General features: G+C 46.6%; 1 protein-coding gene across 1 annotated transcript in view; it reads right to left on the reverse strand.

The window, feature by feature from the left end:
• The window catches only part of LOC139262731 (peroxisomal N(1)-acetyl-spermine/spermidine oxidase-like), a 37,027-nt gene that overhangs the window by 1,683 nt on the left and 10,435 nt on the right, over positions 1-24,909 (reverse strand). Inside the window, exons 6-8 of the mRNA XM_070877882.1 lie at positions 18,052-18,215; positions 15,420-15,537; positions 10,773-10,827 (exon numbers count right to left, since the gene is read on the reverse strand). Coding sequence (XP_070733983.1) covers positions 10,773-10,827; positions 15,420-15,537; positions 18,052-18,215 — 337 coding nt within the window. The remainder of the gene's footprint in view (positions 1-10,772; positions 10,828-15,419; positions 15,538-18,051; positions 18,216-24,909) is intronic.

Below are 24,909 nucleotides of genomic sequence, written 5' to 3' on the forward strand. Positions count from 1 at the left end.
ATGATGTCATCGATGGCGTTCACCAGTCTGGGGTGCAAATCGCAGGGCACGACGCTAACGGCACAATGCCCCCCCAAACCTCTGGGCCATTTTCCCCGGAGACACCTACGATCCCTTTCCCCGGGCGATAACCTCATTGCAGCTCATTAGCGCCCCTCAGAGACGCTAATGGACTATGAAAAAGGGCAAATTCGTCCCCCAAGACTCATTTAGTTCGACAAAACAAAACACTACTGCTGGGCACTGATGATGTGTTTCACATATTGGATTTTGTTTTTCGACAAATGGATGTTCTTTGTTTGAAATTTGACACAACTGTCCAGTAAAAAATGCACATTTGACAAATACAAAGAACATATGAACATAAGAACATAAGAAATAGGAACTGGAGTAGGCCATACGGCCCCTCAAGCCTTCTCCACCATTCAATAAGATCATGGCTGATCTGATCATGGACTCAGCTCCACTTCCCCGCCCTAGAATCTATTCTCTCATTACTCCCCATAACGCCTTATCCCCTTATCGTTTAAGAAACTGTCTATTTCTGTCTTAAATTTAATCAATGTCCCAGCTTCCACAGGCAGCGAATTCCACAGATTTACAACCCTCTGAGAGATGAAGTTTCTTCTCATCTCTGTTTTAAATGGGCGGCCCCTTATTCTAAGATCATGCCCTCTAGTTCTAGTCTCCCCTATCAGTGGAAACATCCTCTCTGCATCCATCTTGTCAAGCCCCCTCATAACCTTATACGTTTCGATAAGATCACCTCTCATTTTTCTGAATTCCAATACGTAGAGGTCCAACCTACTCAACCTTTCCTCATAAGTCGACCCCCTCATCCCTGGAATCAACCTAGTGAACCTTCTCTGAACTGCCTCCAAAGCAAGTATATCCTTTCGTAATTATGGAAACCAAAACTGCATGCAGTATTCCAGGTGTGGCCTCACCAATACCCTATATAGCTGTAGCAAGACTTCCCTGCTTTTGTACTCCATCCCCTTTGCAATAAAGGCTAAGATACCATTGGCCTTCCTGATCACCTGCTGTACCTGCATACTATCCTTTTGTGTTTCAGGAACAATTAAAATCTCTCTTAGATCAGCCCAAGATCAGGCAGCCGTAAAATAGTTCAAAATTGGGAAATATCAGCATAACGACTATTCTTTGAACAACTTGAAGCCACTTTTATGCAAAATTAATTTTGCTGATAGATCTTTTCAGTAAACGAAGTAGTAAATGTAACCACAAAAATATAGCATCCATAGTTTGATAGAGAACATTTCTTGATGTGCAATCACTCAAGTAGCCTCCAATAGTGACCCACACCTGGCGAATTGTTCAGCTGCATTCTGCAGTTCATATTTGAATCTATTCTATCATTGCTCATGAGAGTCTCTGAAAAATAATCAGTTTTCTGCCAAATTCCACCCATTTGTTGGTATTCACTATTGTCGATTTAGCAGCAATAAGATCTGTTAATTTTGGAATTTCTTACATACCTTTAATTGTACTCGATGATTCGAAAAAATGGCTTGCATCAGAAGGCAGATCTTCTCAGACCAGATGTATCTCCCACTGGATTCTATTCAGAGAACCTAATACCCATCTCCCTACCTTCTGTTAAAGTACTATTTCCTCAAACAGCCATAAATTAATAGCGGGCCAAAGGTGGTGTCCAACTCATGTGCTTTTCTGTACAAAGTGATGAAACATTGAAAGTCCAATATAATTGAAGCTAATGAATAACACAATATTTGTATTTCCAAACTCCAGTTGAGGTTAAAAAAAATCAGACTTCACACAAATCTGTTGTAACTGTCACCAAGTGACAGCAGAGCACTTCTTGCACAAATCTTTTTGCATTTTATTGCCAAGCAGTTATATGTATATAGTAATTGGTTTATTTCTTTATAACTTTGTCCTTTACACAAAGTGCTTTCTCAGCTTATAACAGTTCTTAGCAAGTCAGCATGGCTCAGTTGGCCCCACTTGCCTCTGGGTCAGAACTTCGTACGTTTCAGGTCCATACCAGAAGTTAGAGGGAATTAGCTAAGGGAGTGTTGTATTGTCAGAAGCTTTAATATTCAGATGTTCCCCTCAATGTTTATAGACAGAGACATGTACTCATAAGCAGACTGAGTCCCTATGAATTGAAACCTGCACAATTTTGCATGCCATGAGTGAACTAGTGTGCCACAGGAATAACAGTAGTCCCTTATTGTAAGAACATAAGAATTAGGAGCAGGAGTAGCCATACAGCCTCTCCAGCCTACTCCACAATTCAAAATGATCATGGCTGATCTTCTACCTGAATTCCACTTTCCTGCCCTATCTCCATATCCCCATTATAGTGTCTTCCTTCTTAAACGGTCTCTCATATTGAGGATGACTTGCTTCCATGCCAAAAAGGGATGAGTTTACAGGTGTTTCAATGAAGGACCTAATATTCCAGGTCCTGAACTGCATATTGAATGGTGGAAGATGCCTGTGCATGGATTTTTTTTAATGTATGGTGGCCGTTGCACAGCATACGGGCTGGACAGAGCTAGCTCTTGGTCCAGTGGCAAGGATTAACCAAGACGACTGGAGACCAGTTCTGCTGCATGGACCTACTGCGCACACATATTGCAGTGTGGGCTGGCCCGTGCTGCTCCTGGGCCCTCACCTGTTCTGGGCCCCGAACTCACGCCTCTTCTGGACCCCGAACTCGCGCCTCTCCAGGGCCCCCAAAGCCTCTCCGGAAAGGGCCGAGGCACAATAAAATGACACCGGTCCCGCGGCTGGGTTCATTCTCCATAGAAGTCAGTCACAATGAACATTTGCTACACACGCGCTGTGTAGTATAATAAAGCGGCCCTGACCTGCAAGGAAACATCTGCGGCAGGTTTGGGGCCATAAGAGGAGGTAGGTACGGCGACCGAGCCCACAGTGAGGCCCCGACCTGCGAGGAACCATCTGCGGCAGGTCGGGGCCATAAAAGGAACATACGACTGCAAGGTACAGCGTGAGCCGGTCCGGGAGGGCGACGGCTGTGAAGAAGACGACTTGATTGGACGTCACCATGACCCAGGTTGCTGATTGGAGCGTGGGCAGGTATAGCAGGAGTGGCGGGGTCGAGGCGAAGGAGCGACGTGATCATTGTGGTGTAGCACACCCGAGACCACGTTCTGTTGAAACTGAAAAGCAGTAAATGCCACATTGTGAGACTTTTAAGTTCAGGCTAAAACCAGTAGATTTACTTACAAATAAGATAATCGATCAAAACAGAAAGACACATACTGATGGTACAATTATTTAGAAATCAATAAAAATAGAATTAGTCCAAAAAGAGTTAGTGGGGGAAATTTTAACCCTGAAAAACAGGTGGGCTGGGGTCGCGTGGGACGTTAAAGTGTCAAAAAACTGAATCCTGACCAGAACCCGCCTCCAACACCTGTACGTCCGGTTTTAATGGAGGCAGAATGGGATGGGGGCAGGCAGCCAACCCGCTTCCAGGAGGTGGGTCGCCCATTTAAATAATATAATGAGGCTGGCATGCCTCAGCTTTAACCACCGTTTAAAATGTAACTGTGGTTGGTCGGGTTTTGCAGGCCTCGGGAAATGAGAATGGAACTAGGGGAAATAAACCTTAAAATTTTACTGACTAAAAAAGAAATAGAATAGCAGAGGGAAGCAGTTAAATTGTGATCTATAAAGTTCCACTATAAAGCAAGTACAAACTAGCCAGTAATGACACACCATGGATGAATAAAGAAATAAGGGCAAAATTGAAACTGAAGAACTGAAGGCATACGCTAAGTAAATCGACAAAAAAAGGAGAGGATGACAAAATTAAATATGAAAGGATTAGGAAAGAAGGCATAAAACAAATAGGAAGGCAAAGAGAAGCTATGAAATTAAATGATCAAGCAATATGAAAATAAATAGTAAAGTATTCTACAGACACAGCAATAACAAAAGAAAAATCAGGATAGGGATAGGGCCACTAAAAGATACACATGATAAACTCACAAGTAATGGCAGTGAAATGGCAGAAATATTGGGCCTGAAATCCTGGTGCTGGGCTTCCCACGGGCGCTCAACAGAAAATAGTAAAACAGATTCGCCCCTACCTTTTGTTGCTGCACCCTCCAGCGATCCCGGTTGATGGCTTCCTCTCCCGGCGCATCGGGGCATGTTCATGTCTTGCAGATGCGCAGGGAGAAGCTGGAGTCACGTGGCACTGGGCAGCCAATCAAGGTACAGTATTCTTATTCATAATAATGGGAACTCCGTAAGTAGGCGCTCTCATTATAATGAATGAGAAACAACCCCCTCAAACACCCAAACACAAATAAAACATTTAAAAAACAGCTCGCATATTTAACATTAATTTAAATTAAAGTTAATAAATGTGTTCGAAAAAATATATATTTTTCTGATTTTTTTTTAAAGTTTTGTAATTAGAGTTTAAAATAAACTTACCTTAGCGGGCAGGGTTTTTAAAATTAAAAATGTGCTTTTTAATTTTATTTTTACATGTTTTTTTTATATTTTAAAACACTTACGCTGGTAAAAGTAGGCTATGCGCCTGCTTTTACCAGGTGTAAGAGTTTTAAGGACATTTGCTGGGCAAGAGATGGGCAAATAGCACAATCTTGCCCTTGCGACTGTCCTTCTCCCCAAGATGCCAGAACTTGACAGATCGGAAAAGCCGGGTAATATATTAGCACGGATAGAGGATTGGCTAACTAACAGAAAACAGAGAGTCGGGATAAATGGCTCATTTTCCGGTTGGCAAACAGTAACTAGTGGGGTGCTGCAGGGATCGGTACTGGGTCTTCAACTATTTACAATCTATATTAATGACTTGAATGAAAGGACCGAATGTAATGTAGCCAAGTTTGCTGATGATACAAAGATGGGTGGGAAAGCAAATTGCGAGCAGGACACAAAAAATCTGCAAAGGGATAGAGACAGGCTAAGTGAGTGGGCAAACATTTGGCAGATGGAGTATAATGTGGGAAAATGTGAGGTTATCCACTTTGGCAGAAAAAATAGAAAAACAAATTAGAATTTAAATGGAGAAAATTACAAAGTGCTGCAGTGCAGAGGGACCTGGGGGTCCTTGTGCATAAAACACAAAAAGTTAGTATGCAGGTACAGCAAGTAATCAGGAAGGCAAATGGAACGTTGGCCTTTATTGCAAGGGGGATAGAGTATAAAAACAGAGAAGTTCTGCTACAACTGTACAGGGTATTGGTGAGGCCACATCTAGAGTACTGCATACAGTTTTGGTCTCCATATTTAAGGAAGGATATACTTGCATTGAAGGCTGTTCCGAGAAGGTTCACTAAGTTGATTCCGGAGATGAGGGGGCTGACTTATGAAGATAGGTTGAGTAGGTTGAGCCTATACACATTGTGTTATATATGCATGTTAATGTTGTACTGTAACACTAGACCTGAATGTACCTTCGCCCTGTATATACCATACCTGTACACCAGAGGGTGCTGCTGCTGGAGACCTAAGGGTCACCTGTACACTGCAGGTAACCAAGTATAAAAGGGAGCTCACCTCTTGGAGTCCTCACACTAGGACTCATAAAGGACTACAACCTGTACAGTTCAAGTGCCATATCCCTGCCTCAGGAAGTCATTAAGAGAGTGCTTGCATACACAATAACTGGCGACGAGGTTTCAAATTTCCATGCACAACATGTCTAATCTAAGCAACTTCCAACAATTCGCTGATGGGGAAGAGTAGGATGCCTTTGTGGAAAGGCGAGAACACTTTTTCATTGCGAACGACCTAGCTGGGGACTCACCGATCTCGCTGGTGAACAAGCGCAGGGCCATCCTGCTCAGCAGTTTTGGGCCCACTATCCATGGCCTCATCAGGGACCTGCTAGCTCCAGCGAAGACGACAACCAAGAGCTATGCGGAGCTCGTAACTTTAGTACAAGAACAACTTAAACCCAAAGAGAGCATCCTCACCGGTTTTACACTCACCGGTGGCCCAAAGGCCAAGAAATTGCGAAATATGCTGCAGATCTAAGAAGATTGGCTGCACCGTTTGATTTTGGCGACCACCTCACCGAAGCATTAAGGGACATCTTCATTATTGGAATCGGCCACGAGGGCCTCCTCCATAAACTGCTTGCTGCGGACACTACGGTCACCCTGCAGAAGGCAATCAAAGTGAGCCAGGCTTTCATGATCTCGGTCTGCGACTCCAAACGGATGATGACCCGCACCCAGGAATCTAACCCGATGAGCACATTGAACAGAATGGCGACTTTTGGAGGCAAGAATGCTGCCCCGAGTCCCGCAACCCTGAGTCCGCCACATGGGGCCAACCGGCTAGTCCTGTGCTGTCGCTGTGGAGCAAACCACAGGGCCCACCAGTGCCGATACAAAGACTATACCTGCAAAGGCTGCAACACTAAAGGTCACCTTCAGCGAATGTGTAGAAAAAGTTTTACTCACTGAGTCACTGAAGAGTTGGCCTATCACCTGGGCTCCGACACTGATGAAGACGAAGCTGCTCAGCCCCTGGAAGAAGAGTACAGAATATATACCTGCTCCACCGAGAGTTCCCCGTGGAAAATGGAAGTGGAAATCAACGGGGTTTCAGTCTCGATGGAGATCGACACAGGGGTGAGCCAGTCGTTGATGAATCAAATGGCCTTTGAGAAACTCTGGGACAATCCCGCCAAACGACCAAAAATGGCCCCAATCCAAGCAAAGTTGCTCACCTAAACAAAAGGCACCATCCCAGTCGTTGGCAGTGTGGACGTCCAGGTGTCCCATGGCGGCGCAATGTACAAGCTCCCTTTGTGGGGCGTTGCTGGTGATCTTCCAATGCTGCTGCAAAGAAGATGGATGAAGCAAGTCCAAATTGGTCGGAGCGACGACGGACTCCGGGCCCCGGCAATTGACATCCCACGTGGCCCCAAACTTGGATCCATCGCAGCATCTAGAAATCCTACCGTCCAGCTCGATTGCGTGGCAACGACACAGACTGCACAACACCACGGTGAGATGATCCAACCTGAACGACCAGACCTCACCTTCCGGGCCATGTCAGGACTCCAAGGGAAGAAGATCGGTGCAGAAGGTAGATTCCCAGCGTCAGTGGCAGAACCTGAGGATAAAAGGATCATAGCAGCCTCCCTCGCGGAGAGAGAGAAGATGGCGCCCGCACCACGAGGCGAAGATCCTGGAATCAAGATGGCCACGATCAGACCACGAGGGGCAGCGTTGAGGGAGCAACACATGTTACCGAGCGGCGAACCGGATTGGGGTAAAGATTGCAAGGCCCTCTTAAAGGAGACTGGCAACCCAAGACAATTAAAGAGACAGTTCCACTCTAGGCACAGCGATGCCAGTGATATTAAAGATAAAAGTGCAGCAAATTAATGCAGTATACAAATGTAATGTTAAATGGTGATGCCGGCAAAGCTAATGGGAGAAATGCAATGAATGCTTCTAAAAGTGATGTAAGTAACAAGTTTGTACCTTTGAACAGTGATGCCAGAAATGCTAATGTGATAAATGTAACCCTGTACAGAGATACCGATACACAAGAAAATGTTGTAAGTGCAAAATGTAAAAGTATAAAGAGAGATAACAATGTTGAGCCAACCAGTTGCAATTGGAGCCAATGTGTCATGTATGCTAAAGGTAGAATGATAAATGATATCAGGTTCTACAGGTATAACGTCAATGCCAGAGGAAATCTCCCATGGGAGACCCCCAGGTCCAGCAGGCTACCTGACCATGTAGCCTGCGCTTTTCGGACCAATGTGATGCCCCAGGAAGGGCCCACACACACCCAGTGGGAGCAGACCCACTGCAGGGATAGCGGTCAATGGGCAGCATTGCCACCACCACTGGCAACCTGCCCCAGATTGGCCCTACTCCCCTGGCCACTAGGGCCAGCACCAGGAGCGAGAGGCCAGTACCTTCCAGCCTTCCCGGCGGAACCTAGGATAACCAGATTTCTACCACCAATGGAGGACAAGGAGCCCACACCGTCCTGTGGCCCTGCCCACCACCAAACACCACCACTTACCCACTCTACAGTGTATGTACCTTACCCATAGCACTGGTTCCACCACTGCAGAATCCTCCAACAGTGACACCCACATGGTCTTTGTATGAGGGGGGGAAATGGATGAGTGCAGCCATGAGCACAGGGATCACACCTGGCACTCACACAACCCTCACCACAACCTCCCACAGCCCACTGCTGATCACCTCCCCAAGTCATGGCAATAAGGACTTGGGAAAGCCTTAGGGGGGAGTGTTGTTATGTATGCATGTTAATGTTGTACTGTAACACTAGATCTGAATGTACCTTCACCCTGTATATACCATACCTGTACACCAGAGGGTGCTGCTGCTGGAGACCTAAGGGTCACCTGTACACTGCAGGTAACCCAGTATAAAAGGGAGCTCACCTCTTGGTATCCTCACTCTAGGAGCTGCAATAAAGGACTACCATCTGTACAGTTCAAGTGCCATACCCCTGCCTCGTGAAGTAATTAAGAGAGTGCTTGCATACACAATACATTGGAGTTCAGAAGAATGAGGAGTGACCTTATCGAAACATATAAGATAATGAGGGGGCTCGACAATGTGAATGCAGAGAGGATATTTCCACTCATAGGCGAAACTAAAACTAGGGGACATAGTCACAGAATAAGAGGCTGTCCATTTAGGAGGAATTTCTTCTCAGAGGGTTGTAAATCTATGGAATGCTTTGCCCCAGAGAGCTGTGGAGGCTGGGTCATTGAATATATTTAAGGTGGAAATAGACAGATTTTTGAGTGATAAGGGAATAAAGGGTTATGGGGAACGGGCAGGGAAGTGGCGCTGTGTCCATGATCAGATCAGCCATGATCTTATTAAATGGCGGAGCAGGCTCGAGGGGTCAAATGGCCTACTCCTGCTCCTATTTCTTGTGTTCTTGTGTCCTGGTGTCTTATCTACTTTAAGTACAGTCAGCCTTTCTAGTACCTCCTCTTTATCAATTTTTATCCCATCCAATATCTCCTCAACCTCCTCCTTCACTATGTCTATGGCAGCATCTTCTTCCTGGTGAAGACAGTTGCAAAGTATTCATTTACTACTTCAGTCATACCATCACCTCCATGCGTAGATCTCCTTTTTGGTCCATAATCGGCCCCACCCCTTCTCTTACTATCCGTTTACTATTTATATGCCTATAGAAGACTTTTTGTTACCTTTTATGTTAGCTGTCATTCTATTCTCATACCCTCTCTTTGCCACTCTTATTTTCTTTTTCACTTCTCCTCTAAACTTTCTATATTTAGCCTGATTCTCAGAGGTATTCTCGACCTGACATCTGTCATACGTGCTCGTTTTCCACTTCATCTTACTCTCTACCTCTTTCATCATCCAGGGAGCTCCGACTTTAGTTGCCCTATCTTTCCCCCTAGTGGGAATGTACCTCGACTGTACCCAAACTGTTTCCTCTTTAAAGGCACTACAGTTTTGCCTGCCAATCTTTGATTCCAATTTACTTGGGCCAGATTGTTCTCATCCCACTGAAATTGGCCTCCAATTCTCCTCCAATTCAGTATTTTTATTGTTGATTGCTCCCTGTCATATTCCATAGTTTATCTAAACCTTATGATGCTGTGGTCCAGTTACCTCCTGGATGGGGCAGTCCTCATCTCCCAGTAAACAATGGGTTTACTTTGATGATTATAAAATGTTTCGCACTACAATGAACTCCACTTATAACGGACGTGATTTGCCTGCACAAGAACTAAATGAACTAACAGTAATGGATGTTCTGTTCAGACAGGGATTGTCTGAACTTTTCTTCATTTAAATTGACTGTAGTTCACCTGAATTGACTTCACTTTGAATGCACCCTAAACAACTTACAGACTCCCGGATATACACAGAAATGTTTGCACAACCCTAGGTTTGTTTGTCGTCATGGTACTGTTGGTATTAGACACAGTCCACGCCACAGCCTCCATTGTTCTCAACCTATGCAGACCATTTCTATTTGTATATCTTCTTCTCTTCTTACACAGTCCCCCGGGGTCGAGGATGACTTGCTTCCACACGAATATGAGTTCTAAGGTGACTGATGAGACCTATGGGGGATCTACAGTCTCTGTCACAGGTGGGGCAGATGGTGTCATGCATGTAACCTTCATGTAACTGTAACCTTCATGTAACAACACTGCATACTATATACATCTAAGAAATGCACACCTTGACCACAGGGGGTGAACTTGTGAGAGACACTCCTAGCCTGGTCTTTCAAGTATAAAAGGGGAAGCTCCACCCACCTTCATCACTTCTTGGTCCTGTGAATAATGGTTAGGTCACAGAGTGACTTTGTTTGCAGAATGAGCCTCATGTGAATTTATAGTAGTGTGTAAGGACACAACATTTGCCGACGAGAAATGGGAATCAACGACTCACGAGAATGGCCACCGGTAGCACAGAGGAACGGTACTGTGTTGGTGAGGACTGGGATGATTTCGTTGAGAGGCTCCAGCAGAGCTTTGTCAAAAGGACTGGCTGGGAGAGGCAGCGGCTGACAAGCAAAGGGCGCATCTACTGATCAGCTGTGGACCTAAGACATACGCGCTGATGAAAGACCTGCTCGCACCCGAGAAGCCGTGGACAAAACCTTCGAGGAGCTCAGTAAACTGATTGGTGAGCACCTCAAACCAGCGAGCAGTATACACATGGCCCGACATCACTTCTATTCACACCGACGTCGGGAAGGACAGAGCATACCGGACTTCGTTGCGGATCTTTGGTGCATGGCCAGCCTCTGTAAGTTCACAGACGCCTGCAAGGGGGAGATGTTATGGGATTTCTTCATTGAGGGCATTGGGCATGCCGGGATTTTCAGGAAGCTAATTGAGACCAAGGACTTTACCTTGGAAGCGGCGGCGTTGATGGCTCAGGCCTTTATAGCGGGGGGGGAGGAGACCAAGATAATATACGCGCGCAACTCTGCTACCAACGTGGCGATGGAGCAGGGAGTTAACATAGTAAATGTGACTCAGAACCCCGCAGGCAGGCAAAGGCAATTTGACACCACCCAGGCAGTAACAGACTCTAGAGTGGGTCATCAACAGAGACAATGGCAGGTTGAACGGACAATTACGCCATCACAAGGGACAATACGTCCCGGGATGGGGCCATTGACACCCACTAACAGAGTGCTCAAGAGACAATCAGAGAGGAATGCCTGGTAACAGCCCTTTTGTTCACAACAATCTCAGCTCATGCTGGAGGTGCAGGGGCAGACATGCTGCAAAAACCTGCAGGTTCCAACAATTCATCTGTAGAAATTGTAACTTCAGTGGACATTTAGCCAGAATGTGCAGGAAGCCCGCAGCGAGGCTAATTTACGAGGCAGATGAACCACAAGAGGGGTCTGCAAGGCAGGGTGATGCTTGGGACACAGCAATGGATGCTGAAGTTCAGCGGGTTCAGGTGGCAAACATCCACAGCTCATATACAAAAACGCCACCTATGATGATGAAAGTCCTATTAAACAGCTGGACACAGGGGCCAGCCAGTCACTTATGAGTGTCCAACAATTCGAGAAACTATGGCCACTCAGAGCTAGCAGATCCAAACTAGAACGCATTGACACGCAATTACGGATGTACACCAAAGAGTTCATCCCAGTGCTAGGCAGTGCACTGTTGGTGGTCACACATAATGGATCAGAGAACCGGCTGCCACACTGGATTGTCCCGGGAAATGGTCCCGCGCTTTTGGGGAGGAGCTGGCTAGCCGAGATGAACTGGAAATGGGGGGATGTGCACACTATTTCATCTGTGGAGCGAAGTTCATGCTCACAGGTCCTACAAAAGTTTCAGTCACTATTTCAACCTGGTGTTGGTACTTTCAAAGGTACCAAAGTAGTGATACACATCACCCCGGATGCCAGACCAGTGCACCATAAAGCCAGAGCTGTGTCATATGTAATGTGGGAGAAAATTGAGAGTGAGTTGGACAGGTTGCTAAGAGAGGACATAATTTCGCCCGTTGAATTCAGCGACTGGGCAAGCGCCATAGTCCCTGTCCTAAAAACGGATGGCTCGGTCAGGATCTGTGGCGACTACAAGGCCACTATCAACCGAGTGTCACTACAAGACCAATACCTGCTTCCGAGAGCGGAGGATCTTTTTGCCACACTGGCAGGCGGCAAGCTGTTCACCAAGTTGGACCTCACTTCAGCCTAAATGACCCAAGAACTGGCCGAAGAATCCAAGCTACTGACCACCATCACCACGCACAAGTTGCTGTTTGCCTACAACAGGTGTCCGTTTGGCATTCATTCAGCAGCCGCTATCTTTCAAAGGAACATGGAAAGCCTGCTCAAATCCATCCCTGGAAGAATTGTATTTCAGGACGACATCCTTATCACGGGTCAAGACACCGAGGAATACCTCCACAACCTGGAGGAGGTGCTACGCTGACTGGACCGGGTAGGCCTGCGACTAAAGAAGTCCAAGTGTGTGTTTTTGGCCCAAGAAGTCGAGTTTTTGGGCAGGAGGGTTGCCGCAGTCGGGATCCGGCCTACCGAATCCAAAACAGAGGCGATTCGTCGTGCGCCCAAGCCCGGCAACACATCGGAGTTGCGTTCATGTCTGGGACTCTTGAACTATTTCGGGAACTTTCTGCCGAACTTAAGCACTTTGTTGGAGCTGCTACACATGCTCCTGCGTAAGGGTTGCGATTGGTTTTGGGGGGACTGTCAGAAACTGGCGTTCAATCGGGTGCGTAACCTACTTTGTTCTAATAAGCTATTGACCCTGTACAACCCCTGTAAGAAATTGGTTTTGACATGTGATGCATCATCCTATGGGATCGGGTGCGTGTTGCAGCAGAGTAATGATGAGGGCCAACTCCAACCTGTGGCTTGTGCCTCCAGGTCACTCTCCAAAGCAGAACGGGGATATGGGATGGTTGAAAAGGAAGCACTCGCATGTGTCTACGGGGTGAAAAAGATGCACCAGTACCTTTTTGGCAGAAGGTTCGAGTTAGAAACGGACCACAAGCCGTTAACATCCCCGTTGTCCAACAGCAAAGCTATCAATGCCAAGGCATCAGCTCGCATACAGTGATGGGCTCTCACATTGGCTGCATATGACTACACTATACAGCACCAGCCAGGCACCGAAAATTGCGCTGACGCGCTCAGCAAGCTTCCACTGGCCACCACTGAGGGGGCAGCGGAGCAAAGCGCTGAGATGGTCATGGCTGTCGATGCTCTTGACAGCGCAGGCTCCCCCATCACAGCCCGCCAGATCAAAATCTGGACCAACAGAGATTCCCTCCTATCCTTGATTAAGAAATGTGTCCTGACTGGGGATTGGGCGCCCGCACACGGAGGATGCCCTGAGGAGGTCAGACTGTTTCACAGACGGATGAATGAGCTGTCCATCCAAGCTGACTGCCTACTATGGGGCAGCCGGGTAGTCATGCCCCAGAAGGGAAGGGAAGCATTCATCAGGGAACTCTACAGCGAGCACCCAGGCATCGTGCTAATGAAGGCCATTGCCCAGTCACATATATGGTAGCCGGGAATTGACTCAGACCTGGAACACTGTGTTCGCAGGTGCACGACGTGTGCCCAGCTGGGCAATGCCCCCAGGGAGGCCCCACTCAGCCCGTGGCCCTGGCCCACCAGGCCATGGTCACGTATTCACGTAGACTACGTGGGCCCGTTCATGGGAAAAATGTTCCTCATTGTTGTTGATGCGTACTCGAAATGGATCGAGTGCATCATATTGAATTCGTGCACGACATCCACCACAGTGGAGAGTCTGCGTGCGGTCTTTGCGACCCACGGCTTGCCGGACATCCTGGTTAGCGACAACGGCCCGTGTTTCACTAGCTATGAATTCCGGGAGTTTAGGTCGGGTAATGGTATCAAACATGTCAGGACAGCACCGTTTAAGCCGGCCTCCAATGGCCAGGCGGAATGTGCGGTCCAAATCATAAAACAAGGCATGCTCCTGATTCAAGGACGCTCCCTTCCATGCCGCCTATCGCGCCTGCTGCTGGTCTATAGGTCCCGACTGCATTCGCTCACAGGGGTCCCGCCCGCGGAACTACTCATGAAACGTACACTAAAAACTCGGCTGTCCCTCATTCATCCAGTCCTGTCAGACATTGTTGAGGGCAAGCACCAATCCAAAAATGAGTGCCATGACCGTAACTCAAAAGGGAGATGTATAGAAATCGATGACCCTGTATTTGTTCTTAATCACGCTGTGGGGCCCAAGTGGCTCGAGGGTACTGTAAGTGGCAAAAATGGGAATAAGGTCATAGTGGTCAGACTTAACAATGGACAGATATCCCGCAAGCATCTGGTCCAAGTAGAAAAAAGGTTCAGCATGGACACTGAGGAACCTGAGGAAGATCATGAGATGCTGCCCACACCACCGCCAGTGAATGAGCAACAAGAACTTTCAGCAGCATGCACAGTCCCTGCGGCCAGCCCGGATGAGCCGAATCACCACAGAGGACAGAGACGCATGCCAAGGCTCAACAACCAGAGCCCCAACTGCGGCGCTCCACGAGAGAGTGTCGACCACCTGGAAGACTTAATCTTTGATCCTACAAGACGTGGGGGGGTAGGTAATGTCATGTATGTAACCTTCATGTAACTGCAACCTTCATGTAACAACATTGCATACTATATACACCTAAGAAATGCACACCTTGACCACAGCGGGTGAACTTGTGGGAGACACTCCTAGCCTGGTCTTTCAGGTATAAAAGGGGAAGCTCCACCCACCTTCATCACCTCTTGGTCCTGTGACTAAAGGTTAGGTCACAGAGTGACTTTGTTTGCAGAATGTGCCTCATGTGAATTTATAGTAGCGTGTAAGGAAACAACAGATGGTGGTTGAAGGGAGGGATGGGTGGGTGGGGTGCTTGGTTTGTCGCATGATCCTTCCACTATTTGCGCTTGGCTTCCGCGTGCTCCCAATGAAGAGACTCGTAGTGTTCAGTGCATTCTCGGATGAATCTCCTCCACTTTGAGCGGTCTTGGGCCAGGGATTACCAAGAGTATATGAGTTTGTATATGATCCATGGAGGAAAGGGTGAGAAGGAAATCTATCAGAATGGTTTTAATTTGTTTCGAGCACAATAATGATCACATGTAAATGGTTGACATTTTTGACAAGCTTTGATTTAGTATAAAAACACTTTTCTTCAGCTGCATTGATAAAAGCTGTGGCGAGATCCTCGGGCTGTGCCCTTCTGGTGGAAAGTTGTTGGGACTTAAAATGGAAGCGAAGAAAAGTCACTTAATTGATTATATTAATGAACTAAATAACAAATGCTTTGACCTATTACTACGCGGTTGCACTTCAAACACCCCTTTAGTCTGAGGATGTTGTTCCTCACTGGTGGAGTAGTGGTCAATCAGTCGATCTGCCTCCCGCTGCCCAGACAGCAGGGCTCCATGGGTGGTGCTGTGGTAGCTCCGATGTGTTGCTTCCCCAGCAAATAAAAGCTGCAACTTCTGCAATCAGAGGGACATGATTATGGTCATTTGCTGGGGAGTGCAGGGGCAAACAGTTTTTAAGTGTGCATTTGCATTTCTATCGCACCTTTCACAACCTCAGGATGCCTCAAAATACTTCAATGTCAATGATGTACTTTTGAAGTGTAGTCACTATTGTAATGTAGGAAACATAGTCGCAAATTTGAGCACAGCATTGTTCCACAAACAGCAGTAAATTACATGGCCAGATAATCTGTTTTAGTATGTTTGTTGATGGATAAATATTGACCAGGACACAAGAACCCCCCTGCTCTTCTTCGAACTGTCCCATGGGATCTTTTACGTCCACCTGAGAAGGCAGATGGGACCTTGGTTAAATGTCTCATCTGAAAGATGGCTCTTCCATCAGTGCAGCACTCCTTTAGTACAGCACTGGAGTATCGGCCGAGATTTTGTGTGCAAGTCTCTAGAGTGGGACTTGAATCCACAGACACAGAGATGAGACTGCTATCACTGAGCCAAGGCTGAAACCCAAGGTGAAGGAAAGGCGGTGCTGGGAGATTTTTATGCTTTTACTTTTCACCAAACCAAACAACTTCAGGTTTGTTGGGTACAAGCCAAATGCAATACAGAACTTTACTGCAATGTCTTGGAGAGCAAGCTGTACCCCAACAGTATCCCAACACTAGAAAAGAAAGTCATTTACTTTGCCCATGTGTCCATGCTGTAATAGTAATATAGGCTTAGAGGCCTTTAAGAATCAGGTTTTACCTAAATTCCACTGATAAATTTTCAGTGGAAATCAGGAACTCTCGTTCCCCAAAAGCTGGGGGTTCAACTGAAAATTAATAAATGAGATTAATAGATTTTAGTTAGGCAAGGGTATTAAGGGTTATAGAACCAAGGTGGGTGGATGGAGTTAAGATACAGACCAGCCATGATCTAACTGAATGGCAGAACAGACTCGAGGGCTGAATGTTGTTCAGCCTGTTCCTATGTTGTTATTGTTTAAGATTGATGGATAGGTAAAAAACAGGCCCATTTCTGACCTGCAAGAGGAAGGATTACACATGTACCCAGTGTCTGGCAATGTTTCACCAAAGTTATGGAGCTGATTGGGAGAATTCCTCAGTAAATTCCCAGTGAGAGGAACTGTTTTTAGCTGCAGTTTGCAGAAGCCAATTTTTGAATCACATTTGCCCCGTCTATCTAAAACCATCTAAAATATAATACCAATATTTTCCTTATTTGATATACAACAAAAAATTGCTTTTGTCAAAACCTATTATTCAATTCTTGTCTAAGGTAATTTAGCGAGTCATTCATCTGTTTATTTAAATGATTTAACAACTGCATTAAATAGTGCAGATTGGAATTTAATGTGAATTAACCAGTTCATTAAGAACACTGTATAGAGGACATTAAACTACAGTACATTTTAAGATGGCTGAGTCACAAGTTGTTCCAGCATCTCCAGAAATAAATGTATTGCCACAGGAAATCTTTGTTGCTAATCTTTTGTTTTCAAACTGCACAAAAACGTGGTTTAGAGCAGAGGCTGAACATTGTAAAGTGTACACTCAATCCCATCCCAGCCTTCCTGTTGTTTAAACCTTGTAGCTTTACCAGAATATGTACTGGTTGGTCCAGTTAAATGCATCACAACAACAACAACAACAACAACTTGTATTTATATAGTGCCTTTAACGTAGTACAACGTCCCAAGGCGCATTACAGGAGTGTTATGAGTCAAAACAAATAAACCTGACACCGAGCCACGTAAGAAGAAATTACGGCAGAAAGAGGTAGCTTTTAATGAGCGTCTTAAAGGAGGAAAGAGAGGTAGAGAGGTGGAGAGGTTTAGGAAGCGAGTTCCAGAGCTTGGGGCCTAGGCAGCTGAAAGCACGGCCACTGATGGTCGAGCAGATATAATCAGGGATGCTTAAGAGGGCAGAATTTGAAGAGCACAGACATCTCGGGGGGGTTGTGAGGCTGAAGGAAATTACAGAGATGGGGAGGGGATAGGCCATGGAGGGATTTGTAAACAAGGATGAGAATTTTGAAATAAGGCATTGCTTAACCAGGAGCCAATGTAGATCAGCGAGCACAGGGGTGGTGGGTGAGTGGGACTTGATGCGAGTTTGGACACGGGCTGCTGATGACCTCAAGTTTATGTAGGGTAGAATGTGGGAGGCTAGCCAGGAGTGCATTGGAGTAGTCAAGTCTCGAGGTAACAAAGGCACAGTCAATCATAACACTTATAACCATTTTATCAAAATTTACCTCAACATAAGAACATAAGAACATAAGAAATAGGAGCAGGAGTAGGCCATTTGGCCCCTCGAGCCTGCTCCGCCATTTAATTAGGTCATGGCTGATCAACTACAGTTCCTGTCCTTATGGTATAAAAATATTCATTCTCATGACTGAATTTAGCTTGCCCCTTTTATAAAATGGGGATATCACCCCACCCTGTGGCTTGAAGCCTGCCCTTTGATACAGAATGTTACAGCACTGGTTGTCTTCACTTACCTTGCTAGGATATCTATCCCCTCCTTCCTGTGGCAGAGGTTCTGCCAGCGTGTCAATCATATCTCCAGTTGAATTGATGGATATATGGGAGTAGGAGCCCTGTGTGTAAGAGTTACTGAACCATTTTGTTATGTAAAGGTTTTTAGGCCTTGGCACAGGTTTCCCTAGAGACAAAACCAGTGATGGATAGAAATTAACAATGGGGAAGGAAGATTATCCAGTTGCTAATTATTTTATAGTAGAGTTGATGTAAATATAGAATGCAATGTTTTCAATCTTGCCTGCAATGACTGCTAAGACAGGAAATTTAACAAATAAAATTCATGTTTTATTTTTACTTGAAACAATCTCCGCCTCCAATATTATCAATATTTAATTTCTTCATCAACCTCATTAGATGAAGTTGCTTTTTATAGCAAATTTTAAAAATCTGTTAGCGGTATGCACAATTGTTAAAAATTACAATGTGAGGCCAATCTATAGGGGACTTCCCCAATGCTAAAACATTACTAAAAAACAAGGAAAGTCTTTTATGTTCAAAGCATCTTTGTTTTCAGGACATAATCCAATAAAAGAAGTTTTTTGTCCTATTGTTTTCCAATAGTAGCATATCCCTTGTAGAGATTCTGATGGTAATTTGGAGGATATTCTTCATTACTATGGGAGGAAGATTATACCATACAACACACAAAGAGGTAGAATGTCTTCTGCTATAGTTCCAAAGCGTTCCTCGTACAGGATAACTTATCAAAGCACTTCAGTCTGAAGAGCAAAATAAATGATGTTGAGCAGGAGGGAAAAAGGGAAAGGCAGAGACAGTGACTAGGTTGGCGGACTGTGGGGTTGGTGGAAGCTGGTTTGGAAGCTTTCTAACGGGACGTGGTGAGTGTTGTGTATGGAGAAAGAGTCAGACTGAACACTGTGAGCTCAAAGTAAAGTGTGACCTTAGTCTTTTATTGCAGGTCTCCAGAGTGCCTCTCCAACCTGTGAAGCCTCCTTAAATACCTGTGCTCCCAAGGGATTGTGGGATCCCTTGGGACTCCAGGAGATGAGCCCTCTGGTGGTGGTACAGAGTAAATACAAGTCCACATATATAACAACACTCCCCCCCCCAAAGTCAACGGTATAACTATTTACAATGTGAGTCGATCTGGGGCCCTTCTTGCCCTGGTTGATCGTCTCGGTATGAAAGCTGGTGTTGTTGAGTCATTTGTTGGGCCCTCGCTGGGCTGCTGTGCAGCTGGCCTTGCTGGGCTGCCTGGTGTGTTGGGCCCTGCAGGGCTGCTGTGGATGATGGGTTCTGCTTCGTGGTCAACCGTGGTGACGGTTGCCACTGGTGTGTAATTTGGGGGATCAAAAAAGGTAGGGTCCAAGGTGGGTTGCTCAGGATAGTCCGTGAATCTGAGTTTGATTTGGTCCAAGTGTTTCCGGTGAATTAGTCCATTTGAAAGTTTGACCCGAAACACCCTGCTCCTCTCTTTGGCCACGACAGTGCCGGGACCTTGTCCATAATTTAATACAAATAGAAGATTATTGATTTCAATCTCGCATGACACATTTGCGCTATCATGGTGTGCACTTTGTTGAAGCCGCCTGCTCGCTACCTGTTCATGTAGATCAGAGTGAACTAACGAGAGCCTTGTCTTAAGTACTCTTTTCATGAGCAGTTCAGCAGGTGGGATCCCAGTGAGTGAGTGGGGTCTCATGAGGTAGATAAGCAGGACTCGGGATAGGCGAGTCTGCAGTGAGCTTTCATGTTCCCTCTTCAAGCCTTGCTTGATGGTTTGCACTGCTCTCTCTGCCTGACTATTGGACGCTGGTTTAAAGAGGGCAGATGTGACATGTTTGATAACATTACGGGTCATGAATTCTTTGAACTCAGCACTGGTAAAACATGGCCTATTGTCGCTCACCAGGACATCGGGTAGGTCGCGTGTGGCAAACATGGCCCGCAGGCTTTCAATAGTGGCAGCGGACGTGCTAGCCGACATTATCTCACATTCAATCCACTTGGAGTATGCGTCTACAACCACAAGGAACATTTTACCCAAGAACAGGCCTGCATAGTCGACGTGTACCCTGGACCACGGTTTGGAGGGCCAAGACCATAAACTTAGCGGCGCCTCCCTGGGTACATTGTTTAACTGCGAGCATGTATTACATCTGTGAATGCAGGACTCTAAGTCCGCATCGATACCAGGCCACCACACGTGGGATCTGGCTATCGCTTTCATCATTAAGATGCCTGGGTGGATACTGTGGAAATTATTGATGAAGGTGTCTCTGCCCTTCTTGGGGACCACTACTCGATTGCCCCACAGAAGGCAGTCTGCCTGTATAGACATTTCATCTTTGCGCCGCTCAAACGGCTTTATTTCTTCCTGCATTTCCACTGGGACACTGAACCAGCTCCCGTGAAGCACATAGCTTTTGACGAGAGATAATAAGGGGTTCTGGCTTGCCCAGGTTTTGATCTGCCGGGCAGTGACGGGTGATTGGTCACTCTCAAATGATTCAATAACCATGGCTAGATCTGCGGGCTGCGCCATTTCCACCCCCGTGGTGCGCAATGGCAGCCTACTGAGAGCATCGACACAGTTTTCTGTGCACGGCTTGTGGCGGATGGCGTAGTTGTATGCAGACAACATGAGCGCCCATCTTTGGATGCGGGCCAATGCGTTGGTACTTATCCCTTTACTCTAGGAAAACAGGGATATTAGTGGCTTATGGTTACTTTCCACTTTGAATTTTAGCCCAAATAAGTATTGATGCATTTTCTTTACCCCATAGACACTCGCTAACACATCTTTTTCAATCATGCTGTAGGCTCTCTCAGCCTTAGAAAGACTCCTGGATGCATAAGCAACCGGTTGCAGTTTCCCGAAATCATTAGCTTGTTGCAATACACACCCGACGCCATATGACGACGCATCACATGCTAGTATCAAACGCTTACATGGATCATACAACACAAGCAATTTGTTTGAGCATAATAATTTTCTCACTTTTACAAAGGCATTTTCTTGGCTTTTGCCCCAAACCCATTCGCCCCCTTTTCGTAGTAAGACATGCAGTGGTTCTAGCAGGGTGCTGAGATCTGGTAAGAAGTTACCAAAGTAGTTCAAGAGTCCCAGAAATGACCGCAGCTCCGTCACGTTCTGTGGCCTCGGTGCGTTCTCGATTGCCTCCGTCTTCACGTTGGTGGGCCTGATGCCGTCCGCGGCAATCCTCTTCCCAAGAACTCCACTTCAGGTGCCAGGAAAACACACTTTGAGCGTTTTAACCTGAGCCCCACACGGTTGAGTCGACTAAGAACCTCCTCCAGGTTCTGCAGATGCTCGACTGTGTTCCGACCTGTGACCAAGATGTCGTCCTGGAAGACCACGGTGTGCGGGACCGACCTCAGTAAACTTTCCATGTTTCTCGGGAATATCGCCACCGCTGATCGGATTCCAAACGGGCATCTGTTATAAACAAAGAGACCTTTATGCGTGTTGATGCAGGTGAGGGTCTGCGATGATTCCTCCAGTTCCTGCATCACGTAGACTGAAGTCAGATCCAGCTTTGTCAACGTCAGAGTGGTAGCTTGTGCACTGCTCCATCGTAGGAGACCTTTACGGTAGCACTGCCGATTACAGGAATAAGTTCTTTTGTATAAGTTCTTAGTTTCGTGCGAACTGGAGTTAAGACTGGCCTTGAGGCCTTGTTGCACCACAACCTTTCGAAAATCTTTTTGCCCATGATGGACTGGCTTGCCTCTGCGTCCAGCTCCATTCACACCGGGAGCCCATTTAGTTCAACCTTCAGCATTTATCGGGGGACAATTCGTGGTGAATGTGTGCACCTCATGTACCTCTGCCTCCTTGGTCTGAGGCTCTGGTTCACCGTGATCCTCCGTGGATCTGTCCTCCCGCCAGCGTTGTAAAGAGGCCGTCGGCATTTGGTAGTGGGTATTGGTCCTGCAGGGAGAAATAATTGATAGTTACTTTGTAATCGCCACAGATTCTGACGGTGCAGTCTACCTTGAGGACTGGGACAATAGGACTGGCCCACTTGTTGAACTCAATCGGTGAAATGATGCCCTCTCGTTGCAGCCTGTCTAGCTCGATCTCTACCCTGTCTCTCATCATGTACGGTACTGCTCTCGCCTTGTGATGGATGAGTTGCGCCCACGGAATTAGGTGGATCTGCACTTGTGCTCCTTGGAACTTCCCAATGCCTGGTTTGAATAGCGAAGGAAATTTGTTTAAGACCTGGGCACACGGAGTGTCCTCAGCCGGTGATAGTGCTCGGACGTCGTCCCAGTTCCAGTGTATCTTTCCCAGACAGCTCCTGCCGAGCAGCGTGGGACCATCGCCCGGTACCACCCAGAGTGGTAGCTTGTGCACCGCTCCATCGTAGGAGACCTTTACGGTAGCACTGCCGATTACAGGAATAAGTTCTTTTGTGCAAGTTCTTAGTTTCGTGTGAACTGGAGTTAAGACTGGCCTTGAGGCCTTGTTGCACCACAACCTTTCGAAAATCTTTTTGCCCATGATGGACTGGCTTACCTCTGTGTCCAGCTCCATTCACACCGGGAGTCCATTTAGTTTAACCTTCAGCATTATCGGGGGACAATTCGTGGTGAAATGTGTGCACTCTATGTACCTCTGCCTCCTTGGTCTGAGGCTCTGATTCATCGTGATCCTCTGTGGATCTGTCCTCCTCTGCAACATGGTGGTTTGCAGGTTTAACAGGCTTTGCAGCTTGCCTGCACACTCGTTGGAGGTGTCCCATTGTTCCACAGATCTTGCAAACGTACTCTTTGAATTGGCATTAATGGAAATGATGATCACCCCCGCAGCGCCAACAAGGTGTTAATGGTCTTGCATTCATCACCCTTGATGGTGGACTCAGTCATCTGCGGACGTGCAGCTGCAGGTACATGTGACCTGCCCGATACGTAACGATTCGAAAACAACATCACTTTGTTCACAGTACTTGCAGCAGCACTTGTGTGCTGAGAGATTTGCTTCGTATTGTCACTGGTGGCAGTGAATGCCTGGGCTACCACTATGGCCTTACTCAAGGTTGGGGTACAGTCAAAAGTTTGCGAAGTATGGTTTCATGGCCAATGGCAAGTATGAAAAGGTCTCTGAGCATGTGCTCCAAATGTCCTTCAAATTCACAATGTCCTGCAAGGCGTCTTAGCTCGGCAACATAACTCGCCACTTCCTGGCCTTCAGACCTTTGTAGGTGTAGAACCGGCGCATCGGCATCAGAACGCTTTCCTTCGGGTTCAAATGCTCTCGGACCAGTGTGCACAAATCATTGTACAATTTCTACGTGGGTTTCACTGGAGGGAGCAGATTCTTCATGAGGCCATACATTGGTGCCCCACAGACGGTGAGGAGGATCGCTCTACGTTTGGCAGCGCACACTTCCCCATCTAGTTCATTGGTCACGAAGTATTGGTCGAGTCGCTCCACAAAAGTTTCCCAATCATCTCCCTCTGAGAATTTCGCCAGGATGCCCACTGTTCTCTACATCTTTGGGTTCGCTAGCTGTATCTCGTCGCCAGTTGTTGTGAATGGAGAAAAAGTCAGATTGAACACTGTGAGCTCAAAGTAAAGTATGACAGTCTTTTATTGCAGGTCTCCAGAGTGCCTCTCCAACCTGTGAAACCTCCTTAAATACCTGTACTCCCAAGGGATTGTGGGGTCCCTTGGGACTCCAGGGGATGAGCCCTCTGGTGGCTGTACAGAGTAAATATAAGTCCATATAGAAAACAGTGAGAAAGATGGGAGAATAGTGAAAGGTAACAACATATCCCAATACTTTAAGGAAGGAAATGTTGGAGATGTGGTGGTAGTTAGAGAGAACGGTGGGCCTGAGAATATTTAGGAGGGATGATAATGGTAGTTTTGCAGAGGATAGGGATGCTGCCAATTAGACACAAGTTGATAATGCTGGTGAGCTTGTGACTGAGGAGCTGAAGATGATCAGGAGCTGGGATGGGATCACAGGAGCACGTGGTGGGCCTTATGGACAAAATGAATGTAGTGAGGGCAGGAGGAGATAGGGAAGAAGCAGATGAGTGTGAAATAGATGTTGACTCTATTAGAAGGTGGAATTATAGAGCTGGAATTTGGAATGACAGAAAAGTGAGATAGAAGCAATTGTGCATATGGCCTCATTTGTAGATTTGAAAAAGGTTCTTATTTGCATGTATTCTGTTATTGAAGTGAGGATGTTGTGAAGGAATGAGGTGAGAAGAAGAATTTGGAGTTGGTTCTGCTCTTCAGGATGTTACTGGACTAGAAAGAAGACTTGGCAATGGAAGGGGAGTGATTTTAAAACTTGAGGTGATTAAGCTGATCTAGTTGTGGACTGCCAGCTTAGTTGCACACCGTGTTTAAGCTTATCCCCAAGGAGCGGAGGTTGTGGAGGAGGTTGTGGAGAAGTTTGTGGAGGAGGTCATGGAGGAGGTTGTGGAGATTGTGGAGGAGGTTATGGAAATTGTGGAGGAGGTTATGGAGGAGGTTGTGGAAAAGGTTGTGGAGGACATCATGGAGGAGATCGTGGAGGAGGTTATGGAGATTGTGGAGGAGGTTATGGAGGAGGTTGTGGAAGAGGTTGTGGAGGACATCATGGAGGAGGTTATGGAGGAGGTTGTGGAGGAGGTTGTGGAGGGTTGTGGAGGATGTTGTGGAGGGTTGTGGAGGATGTTGTGGAGGAGGTTGTGGAGGGTTGTGGAGGAGATTGTGGAGGATGTTGTGGAGGAGGTTGTGGAGGGTTGTGGAGGAGATTGTGGAGGAGATTGTGGAGGAGGTTGTGGAGGGTTGTGGAGGAGGTTGTGGAGGAGGTTGTGGAGGAGAT

Source organism: Pristiophorus japonicus, chromosome 4 (assembly GCF_044704955.1).
Source record: "Pristiophorus japonicus isolate sPriJap1 chromosome 4, sPriJap1.hap1, whole genome shotgun sequence".
NCBI lineage: Eukaryota > Metazoa > Chordata > Chondrichthyes > Pristiophoridae > Pristiophorus > Pristiophorus japonicus.